Here is an 11300-nt window from a genome sequence, read left to right as displayed (position 1 = left end):
GAAATCGTGGTAGATGGGTGGTGGCTCTTCTTTTCATATATTTCTCCACCATAAGAGGACAACGGAGAAAGGAAAGGATCATGCCGAGTGGTAGCTTTGGGAAGCAGCAAACTAAAATCGAAAGTTGCTCAGAATTGCGGGCTTCGTGGAGGTGGGACCAGAGTCATGCCCGGGAAGAGGGAGCTGCGCCGAGTCCCGCCCGCCCCGCGCCGTCCCCACCCAGCCCCGCCGCAGGCCAAGGAAAACAGCCGCCTCCTCGAGGACACTGGCCGGGGCGCGGGCTGGCGGCGGGCGCCCCAGCCACCCAGCCGGCTGGCCGCGTCCGAGGCTGGCTTTTTGTTCTTGTTTTGGGATGTGCAGGAGGGGAGCCGGGAGGGTTTTTGTCGAGTCTTACCCCATTTTAGTCTCGTGGAAAGAAAACTTGCCGTAAGTGCACCTATCTGGGTGATGCGGAAGAACGTATGCACCCCTTCTCTTCTGCACGGAAAATGCCTTCGTGACATGCACTTGGAAAGGGAATGCTTTTTCTCGAAGGCTGCACAACAGCTAGGCGTCTTTGTCGCAACCACCGTGCAGTTCTGTTGTTTCTTCTTTCTCCTGATTTATGCATTCTCTCTCCCCCCTAACTCCCCCCCCCCCCCCATGGGAGGCTTGTTTCAACTTTAATTTGTGTGGCTCATCTGCATGGATCGAATTACCTTTCCAGGTGTTGGAAATGCGCGCTTGGGGTGGACTTGTGGGCAAGGCTAAGGTCAGCGTCTGGAGAAAGTTCACGCCCTTTAACTTTTCCCTGTTCCAGGAGCGATCTCCTTGGGAGCCGACGCTGGAGCCTTCCCGACCCACTCAGATTCCACGCGGACTCGGGAGGAAGGGGACCGCTTTCTGCCGTCGGCCTCACTCGCTGCCAAGAAGCCGGCCTTTGTTTTTGAAGTCTGGAGAGATGGACGAAGACGGTGCCGTCAGTTGAAGCCCGAAGAAGGAATCATCAGGGCATCCTTTCGGGGGCTTCATCAAAACATTGCCTCCCTGGCCCACTATTGGTTTCCCTGGCCCTCCCTCTCCTCGGAGCCTGGTGTGGAATTATTACCCTTTTTGCTGTGTGGCAGCCTTTCCCCCCAATGTGGACTCCAAAGGATTGGCTCCTTCTTTGTGATTTGAAATGAAATGATGGCCACACGTCGGACTGGTCAGCCGGAGGGAGATGGTGACACGCTCAAGGCCCACGGGTCCCCCGCCTGTGAGGTAAGTGCAGAGGCAACCTCCCCGGCCCACCGTGGCCTGGGTTTTTGGGGGTGCCCTCTCTCGGTGGGGGGGGAGGGACGCTTGTCACCGGGCCTAAGAAGAGGCTTTGGGGGGCTTTTATGTTAGCTGCTTGGTGGGAGCACCTCTGCCTGACCAGGAGCAAGGTGAAGCCTCACCCATTTTTATTTCCAGGAACTGCCGGTGATTCCTTTGCAGGAAAGTTTTCCTTACTTTGAAATGTCCCCATCTTAGTCATCGCTGAGGCTGAGCGGGGAATTCTCCCATTTCAGTTGTCTGGGAATACCAAACGGTGCCCTTCAGTCGCCATCCTCCAGGACTGGTGGCGCTGGGCAGGTTAGGGGGTGGCTGTGAAGGTGGTGCGTGCGCATCTAGGTTTGCTGTCTGAGGTGGTGGTAGTGGCTGTGCTTGTTGCACCTGAAGCTTCCTCTCTGATACCAGTGGGTGTCCTGGCTGCTGTTGATGCGGACCTCTGTTTTGGGTAGAAAAACACGTCTCTCCTAATGGGCATTTTAGGCACAGCCTTGGAAAGCTACTTTATAGAATTGTAATTCCACCTCCCTGAAAACTCTCCTGCCTTTACTGATCCTAAGGCTCACAGCAGACCTGTGAGCTGCTCTGGGGTGTTGGGTGGCTTGCATTGCCTTCTGACCAGCATCTTCGGAAAGGCCCGGAAGACTTTATGCCAGGCTTCTTGCAATGTTTTGAGCAGGCAGGACAGAAATCATAGGAAGTCCATTGATAGGCCCTGTTGCCTCGCATTTATGTTTTTCCATTATATTTGGAGTTTACTGCTACAATGACTATATTGTGTTTAGTTTGTTAGTGATAGTTTCTGTAATTTGCTTGCTAAATGTACTGAGTACTGCTATCCTTATAAACTTTACTTTTGAACTGCCTATATTTTTATTGAAAGATTGAAGGTTACTTTTGATAGCAATAACATTCCCAAATGAGCCTTCACTCTCAGTAGGTGTTAAATTTTAACTTTGTGGTCATCAAAACAAGGTCTAGTTCCAAGTGTGTGAGTTTTGGCATTTTAATAAAAATGAATCAGAAGTTAAATTTTTGTTTGGAAAGCATGCAAAGAAAATCACATCATGTAGTTTACTTCATATTGAATTAAAAAGTGCTTAGAAAATAGGGAGGGAGGTACAGTACAGTTTATAAGAACTATAGTTTACAGTTAGAATCAGTGTTTTGCTTTTTGACACCTGTAAGCACCTGCTTGCAGGTAAAAAACATGGTTAAGTATAACACCACAATCCTCTGATCATGGTAAACCATAATCACTCCTTTTGGAAGGTCAACCTACAACTGGTGATTGCTTAATGTGTATTGTAGTTACATAATAATATGTTCTATGGTCCTAAAGCCTTATTTGTCATTGTCTTGAGAATACTTTAATTAGCATTCATTTGCATTAATTTGCAAGGACTAATGTTATTTGAATTTTTTTTGGAGGGGGGAGCATTTAAAGGATGTCCTGCAATCAAGAATTTATAATAGACACATCTTGTCCTTGGCTTACAAGGCAGTGTTTCCAGTTGCAAACTTGGCTTTTATTAACAATGACAGTTATGTGTTTTTTTAAGGGCTGTGAAATTTGTTTTCACTTGGCCCTTACTGCTGGCATGGCCATATTATTTCTAGTCTGGGAACCAAGAAAGCGCTGTATTTTGCTCATTTAAAGATTATATACATACTTGAGTGTAAGTATCAACTTTGGGTGATAGATACTTAAGTCTTTGAACACTGTACTTAATTTTGGTGCTTAATTTTATCTGAAGTATTACATTCTAGAATGGTATTGTCATTTTTTAAAAACTTTAAAACCAATAACTGTGTTGTAAATGTATGTTGGAATAATAAATCTATGTGTTCTTACCTAATTAAGAGATGAGCATCTATGTTTTAATGTTAATGCTTTTAAAAGTATAACATTGTAGAACAGAAGCAATTCATGTAGTGAGTTAATAGGATTCACTGTTTCATGCCTTATCTAATAAGCTAACTCCACCTTCTATGAATAAGATCTATTGCTTTGTTGAAAAATAATCAGAAATTTTTTATTCATCTTAAGGATTAGAATCTAATTGTGTCAGTATACCAGTAAATGTAGGCACCACCTTCTAAGAATATACTGGAAGGTTAAAAAACAAATAACAATCCTCCTATGTAATAAAGAATTGCGACAGTCCAGTAGAATATATCTAGATTGGCATTATACAGTGATGATAACACATTGTGTTCACACAAAATTATATACTTTGCATATCGAAGATGTATTTTTCAAAATTGGTTTCACTTATTCTGATAAGTGGTTTTTGGTGTGTGTGTGTGTGTGTGTGTGTGTGTGTGTGTATGTATGGGAAGTATTCTGACACCTAGCCTTGAGTAACTTTGCTTATAAAATCACTTTGTTAGATTCTCTGAGTCCTCTGATATTCTCTCCCCCTTTCATATCATATAGTATTTATCCTTTGAGGTTAAACTTGCTTTTTCTTCTTTTTTATTTTTCCAAAGATGAAAACTGGCTTTCAGCTTTCTAGACACATTACTTCCCCATACCAGCACTTATTTTGCTTTTCATCCATAGTTCATAGTGTTGTCCAAGCGTTTAGCAATTTCACCATCTATTATTACAATAAACTTACTAATGCTAATTAACTTATTTTATGTTTTGCTTCTTCACCTAGACTAAGTTTATCCTATGACTATATGTATTATAGCTGATGAAAAATATCTGTTGGTTGATTTTGGAATAGTGTAAATATTAAAATAAGGCATTTTTTTGGTATGTGGGTTCATATAAAATTTTATATTTTGCTCTTCTTTCTGGAGTACATTCTATACACTTTGCTTTTATCCCAGATTCCCTTATTCCTTCTTAAGCTCTCCCTTCATACCTCTCCCTCTTGCTCTTTCTTTCTGTTTTTAGGATTCTTCCTCGTCTGCCCCCTTCCTGTTGGTTTTAACCAGACCCAGGCCCTCCTAATTCCTCTATTCTCTTTTCTCATTCCCTGGTTTTATTTTACACTCTCCCATGGCTTTAATTTAATTTTAGTGTATGTCAGTGATTCCAAATTTAGCACTCTATTGCAGATTTTATTCTTTATATCTAGACCTGTATAGCCAATTGCTGTTTACCAGTGTTTTTATTTTTTGGATAGCGCACAGGCATTTCAAACTCAACAAATTGTTCCCCTACCATCAACCTGTGTTTCTTCTTTTAGTGAGTAGCACCACTATCTCCTTATTTGTCCAGGTCAAAAACTAGGTTATCATCCCTGACTCATCTTACTCCTCTTTCCTCCTATCCAAAGTCCTATTGAGTCTACATTCCAAATCCTACTGTCACTACCTGAGCTAAGGCCAGCTACATCTCCATGGTGAGCCCAGGCCAGGCCGTCTCCTTCCATCGCTCTGTCCCTGCCATAGGCTGCTCCTCCTGCAGTAGAAAGTTGATCATTGCATTCCCCTGTGTAAAAAAATTTTCTGGTTCCCCATTGCCTTGGGAATAAAGTTCAAACCCTGAGAAGTTTTACAGGACAATGACAGTCTGGTTGGCCCATCTCCTTTCTCATCTGTTTCCTCGTTTCCTCTTTCTGTACAGCTTCCCCTGAGCTGCTTTCAGTTCCCTTGGGGCATCAGTGTCTCTTCACTTCAGGTCCTTGTAAGTGCAGCTTTCCGTCACCCTTCCTTCAGCCCCCTCCTCTGCCTTCCCCTCTCCCTAGCTGATTTACTCATCATTCTGTACTTTTCTTCAGTATTACTTCTCCAGGAAAAGCCTTCCCTGATCTTCTAAGAATGGATTAGTTGCCCCTAGTGCAGTATCCCAAGACACCCTATACCAGTGGTTGGCAAACTGCGGCTCTCGAGCCACATGCAGCTCTTTGGCCCCTTGAGTGTGGCTCTTCCACAATATACTGACTTCTGCGCATGGCCACGAAGTTTCAGTCGCACTGTACGTGCGCGCCTGCACGTGGTATTTTGTGGAAGAGCCACACTCAAGTGGCCAAAGAGCCGCATGTGGCTCGCGAGCCGCAGTTTGCCGACCACAGCATACCATATTAGGAATAGCACTTAAAAGTTTATTGTCTGTATTCCCCCGGATTGCAGGCCCCATAAGAATAGGGACCATGTTTGTTTCTAAGTGTGTAGTACATGGTAGGTGCTTAATAAATATTTGTTGAATGAATGAATGAGCAGGAAAAGTCTTAATTTTGATTAAATGTTCACTTAGATTTCGGTATATTATACTCTCTTGATTACCCCCCAACTTTATTGTTTCCTCTTCCTCAATCTCTGAGTATAAAACTGCTAATTTATGTATGTACGTATGCACGTGTGTGTGTCTTTACCCCTTGAATTCAGACTCCTATATCCAACTGATCTGACCACACAGAAACTCCACTTGGATATTAAGTAGGCATACCCCAAACCAAATTCCTGCTTCTCTACATCCACTCCCCCAGCTCACCTTCCCAGTTTGCTCTTTCTACAGCCTTTCTCATCTTGAGCAATAGTAATCCCACCCTTCCAGGCCAGGCATCTGGGAGTGATCTTTGATCTCCCATTTTTCTCAGGTATAGCATGCAAGTCTGGTTGACTGGTCTCTCAGCCATGGTAATCAGAGTGGACCTTTTAAAAAACAGATCATGTCACTGCTTTGCTCATATTCCTCTAATGCAGTGGTTCTCAACCTTCCTAATGCCGCGACCCTTTAGTACAGTTCCTCATGTTGTGGTGACCCCCAACCATAAAATTATTTTCGTTGCTACTTATAACTATAATTTTGCTACTGTTATGAATCGTATGTAAATATCTTTTATGCAGGATGTATTTTCATTGTTACAAATTGAACATAATTAAAGCATAGTGATTAATCACAAAAACAATATGTAATTATATATGTGTTTTCCGATGGTCTTAGGCGACCCCTGTGAAAGGGTCATTCGACCCCTAAGGGGTCGCGACCCACAGGTTGAGAACCGCTGCTCTAATGGCTTCTCATTTCCCCCAGGATAAAAGCCAAAGTTCTGACTGTCCCACAAAGCCCTGTACAGTCTAGCCTCCTCACCTCCAGTTACTCTCACCCCCCCTTACTCTGTACTGGGTGTTCTGGACTCTTGCTCTTCTTGCGCACACACCACACATGCCATTCCCCAGAGCTTTCCCACTTGCTGTACCTTCTCCTTGTGACACCCCCAGCCCTGCCAGGGCATCCTCACAGCTGACTTCCTTGTCTGCTTCTGGTTTTGCTTAGAGGTCATCTACTGTGTGAAGCCTTTACTGGCCATTCTGCTGATTGAACGCCTCTCTCCTGCTCCTGTGGCAAGACCTGCCCTCCTTCCTTGCTTTATTTTTCTCCCTGTCACATAATCTCCCTCTGGCATGCTTATCCGAGTTTTGCATGTTTATTTGGATGGATACTGTATCTAGAATGTGTTAAGTGCAGTTTGTTCACATTGTATTTCTTGTACCTAGAAGAGTACTTAGCACTTTTAGGACCTCAGATTTTTTCCCAAGGAATGAATGAAATGAGGACTAAGAAACACTCCAAAATGTCATTGAGCTTCTTTCTAGGTATATAATATGTGAATACTTAATTCAGATTATACAAAAACATGTAGAGTATGAAGTGTATGTTCTTCGTTAGACCTGCAATTCCAGTAGTATTGCTGTTAACATTTGGTGCCTTTTTTCTTTGAATCTTTCTTACCTTTGGGAAGCTGGTAACCAAGTAACAGTAACCAAGGCAGTGTGTAGTACAAATGTATGAAATAATTTGTACTGAGAGCTGAGATCATAGTAATTAAAAGACTAATGAATGTGGAATCAGACTGGTGGAGAAAGTATAGAAAGAAAATATGTCTGCGTTCACATATTTTTTTTTAAAATATATTTTATTGATTTTTTATGGAGAGGAAGAGAGAGGGATAGAGAGTCAGAAACATCGATGAGAGAGAAACATCGATCAGTTGCCTCCTGCACTCTCCCCACTGGGGATGTGCCCGCAACCAAGGCACATGCCCTTGACCGGAATCGAACCTGGGACCCTTGAGTCCGCAGGGCGACGCTCTATCCACTGAGCCAAACTGGTTAGGGCATATTTTTTTGTCTTAAAATGAATGAATAGCAAGTATAGGAAAGCTCATTATTATATTTTTTATTTTTTAATATTCAAACATTTTATTATGAACCAAGAATGATCACAACACTGACTATTACAAAATGTTGGCAGTTGTTAATTCTGAATGATGAGAATTTTGGGATTATGTTATTTTGTATTTTCTCTTTTTTTGTTTAATTCCAAAACTACAATAAAAAGACCGTTTACATATTTTAAAAAATAGGTAATTTTTTTTATCAGTCTGGTGAAAATCTGGTTTCTAGAAAACCTATAGTGCTTAAAATATGCTTAAACACTTTTAGAAAAAGATGCATACTACTAAAAACAATATTTCAACATGGTTTTAAAAGCCTATGTTTTCCTAATTAGAAGCCTGGGGTTTATTCTGGACTCATTGTAGTATAACATAATATAACACTATCATTTAATTTTGAATGTGTGTTCGGTCATGCACCTGAATCTGTCAGAATGCCATTGCATGTCAGGGGCTTTATGCTGCAAGTTAGGATTCAAGGTAAAGCCTGTTGGAATTAAGAATGGCAGCAGTGCCAGCAGCAGGCATCATTAGGTGGCATTTCAGCAAAAGTCTGGATTTGAATATGTAGAGCAGGACATATCACTAGAGGAGGGCCAACAAAAAAATGAGGACCCAAGTCTAAGGAAATTTCTCCATACACTGTTAGTGTTCCTTAGCATTCATTTCTTCCAAGTTAAACATGTTATGAAGTCCTTGTTTCTTGATTATATAATCTTTGATCCGTCATTGCTTTGTTTTGACCAGGTCAAATATAATCTAGTACAGAAGTGATATTCAGTTTTTTTTTTGTTCTTTGCTTTGTGAAGGGACCTGTCATCTTATCATAGTTAACGATGTGCTGATTTAGGTATGGGCACTGCTAATGTTGATAAAGATGCACAGATGCTGGTATTGAAAGCAGCTATTTTCTGTTACAGAGAGACCATATGGTAGGCACTTGTTTTTCTTTCTGGTCGGTGTGATTAGATTAGTAAAAAGAAAGGTTATTGGATTCATGATTGTCCCAGTATTTATCTAATTTTAATTGACCAGAAGGAATTAAATATGTTAAGATATTATGAGCCTTCCATATATTCTGTTAGTTTAAGTAGGAAGACATCTTCACTCAAAAGTTCAAATTTAGGTTGCTTCCACTAAAATGAAGCAATTTTTTTTTTTTAGTTTACATTGTCATATTCTTTTTCTTTTTTCTTAAAATCCTTATCTGAAGATGATTTTAATTGATTCCAGAAAGAGAGGAAGAGAGAGAAACATTAATGTGCGAGAGAAACCTCAATTGGTTGACTCCCCTATGCACCCCCACCAAGGATCGAACCCGCAACCTGGTAAAGTACCCTAATCGGGAATTGAACCCTTGACCCGGAGCATGGGAGAGGCTCTAACCAACTTAGCCACACCAGCCAGGGCAAGCCGTCATATTCTTTAAAAAACTGAGTATTGTGCAAATAGTTTATTTTGCAATGAAATCTGGAAGATGGCCTTTTGTACTTCTAAAATAATCTGAAAGACAATGGAAATATTGTACTGTAGTGTTGAAGAAACAATGTGATGAAAAACATTTTTGTAAGTCTCTTTTTTCTAATTATCTAATAATATACAAGAAATTCCACTGTGTAGATTGTGAATAAGAGAATAGATTTAAAATCCAAATTTGATATTTCTGAAGATTTATCTACTGGGAAAGTTTTTAGACAGACCAGAACAAACTATTATCAAAAGATGTCAAGTTGAGTGTATTTACTTTTCCGTAGTCAGACCAGCTGCTGTTGAGTTTTCTGTTTGATATTGGACTTGTTTTTGATTCAGAATTGGTTACTTATTGCCTTTTCCCCTTGTTGTCTATCTCTGTTCTGAAGAGATCTCTGGCATAGTTATGAGGAATGAGATATATGCAGTGTTGCTTAAAACCCCACACTAGTTTCTTGACTTCTCTTGTTCTCTGCATTAATCTTTAATATATCTTGACAGGACTTAAATATATATTTTAAAATATGTTTTTACTGATTTCAGAGAGAGGAAGGGAGAGGGAGAGAGAGTTCGAAACATCAATGATGAGAGAAAATCATTGATTGGCTGACTCTTACTGGGGATTGATCCCGCAACCTGGGCATATACCCTTGACTGGAATCGAACCTGGGACTTTTCAATCTGCAGGCCAGTGCTCTATCCATTGAGCCAAACCGGCTAGGGCAGGACTTATATTCTTAAGAATATTTTTATTTTCTCCTTACTTACAATGTGGAGAATATCCTTAAATATCAATAGATATAACAATTATATTTCTTCTGGATATGTCTTATCTACTATGATCTTGGGGATTATTTTTTTTTAACCTTGAGATATCTAGATATCTGAATCCCAGTATTTTCCTAATAAATAAAGATTCTGTATTTAAAAGAACTTGTATGCCCGGCTGGCATGGCTCAGTGGTTGAGTGTTGACCTATGAACCAGGAAGTCATGGTTTGATTCATGGTCAGGGCACATGCCCTGGTTGCGGGCATGTGTGGGGCGTGCAGGAGGCAGCCAATCAATGATTTTCTCTCATTCATGTTTCTATCTCTCTCTCCTTTCCACTCTGAGATCAATTAAAATGTATATATATTTAAAAGAACTTGTATTAGTATGATTGATGAGACCTACTCTTCTCTGGGTTCTGCATATTGGCTTCTGGAAACATATTTCATATCTAGTGATTGTGGGGGGAGGAAATTGGTCTGGGCACGCAGTTTAAATCAGATCGTTAAGCCCTAGCCAGTTTGGCTCAGTGATTGGAATGTCAGCCTGCAGACTGAAGAGTCCTAGGTTCCATTCCAGTCAAGGGCACATACCTCGTTTGCAGGCTCAATCCCTGGCCCAGTCGGGGCGTGCACCAGTCGATGTGTCTCTCTCACATCGATGTTTCTCTCTCTGTCTCTCTCTCCTCCCTTCCACTCTATCTAAAAATCAATGGAAAAAAATCCTCAGGTAAGGATTAACAACAAAAAAATAATAATAAATCAGATCTTTATTATAATGCTTTTAGGAAACTGTTTTCAATTTACTCCTTTTTTCATTTAATAATATATTTTAGATACCCTTCTCTGCCCATCAGGAGGGGGATGGGGATCTATCTATCTATCTATCTATCCATCCATCTATCATCTATCTATCTCCATTTACAAAATTGATATATATGTCAATCAGTTTTGTAAATGTAGGAAAGAAGAAACTCTTAAACAGACTGTCAAATCTCAGAAGGAAGGTGGGGGTGGGTGGGTGAAAAGAGATGAATTTATATGCATATATGTATGAACCCTGGACACAGACAATAGTGTGGTGAAGGCCTGGGGCGGGGGTGCAGGCTAGAAGGGGTCAATGGGGGAAAAAGAGGACATCTGTAATACTTACAGCAATAAAGATAAAAATTTTTAAAAAGCACTGCACAAAGGTATTTTCAATATCCAGCCTGCCTGGCTCAGTAGCTGAGCATGGACCTTTGAACGAGGAGATAACAGTTCGATTCCCAGTCAAGGCACATGCCAGGTTGCGGGCTCCATCCCCAGTAGGGGACGTGCAGGAGGCAACTGATCAATGATTCTCTCTTATCAATGATGTTTCTGTCTCTCCCTCTCCCTTCCTCTCTGAAATCAATAAAAATATTTTTTAAAAGGTATTTTCAAGGATAATAGTATGGAAAAGAGATTAATTTTGTATGGCTCTGAAGGGCAGAACTAGGATTAGTGGATAGATAAATGGGCCAATGTGTTCTTGCAGAGGTAGGATGACCTTCAGCTAAGAGATGACAGAGGGGATTCCTGCTTGGGTAGGAATTTAAGTCAAGTAATTCTGAATGATTATTAGAATCACTTGGACAACTTTTAAAACT

General features: G+C 41.0%; 1 protein-coding gene across 1 annotated transcript in view; it reads left to right on the top strand.

Annotated features, from left to right (window-relative positions):
• The first annotated feature begins 347 nt into the window (after nt 1-347).
• ARHGAP21 (Rho GTPase activating protein 21) overlaps nt 348-11300 on the top strand; it is a 98772-nt gene continuing 87819 nt past the window's right edge. The window contains exons 1-2 of the mRNA XM_023746367.1: nt 348-426; nt 800-1242. Of these exons, the coding sequence (XP_023602135.1) occupies nt 1165-1242 (78 nt within the window). The 5' untranslated portion in view covers nt 348-426; nt 800-1164. The remainder of the gene's footprint in view (nt 427-799; nt 1243-11300) is intronic.

Source organism: Myotis lucifugus, unplaced genomic scaffold (genome assembly GCF_000147115.1).
Source record: "Myotis lucifugus unplaced genomic scaffold, Myoluc2.0 scaffold_662, whole genome shotgun sequence".
Lineage (NCBI taxonomy): Eukaryota > Metazoa > Chordata > Mammalia > Chiroptera > Vespertilionidae > Myotis > Myotis lucifugus.
Note: the sequence above shows the minus strand (reverse complement) of the source record. Positions and strands in the feature narration are given on the sequence as shown.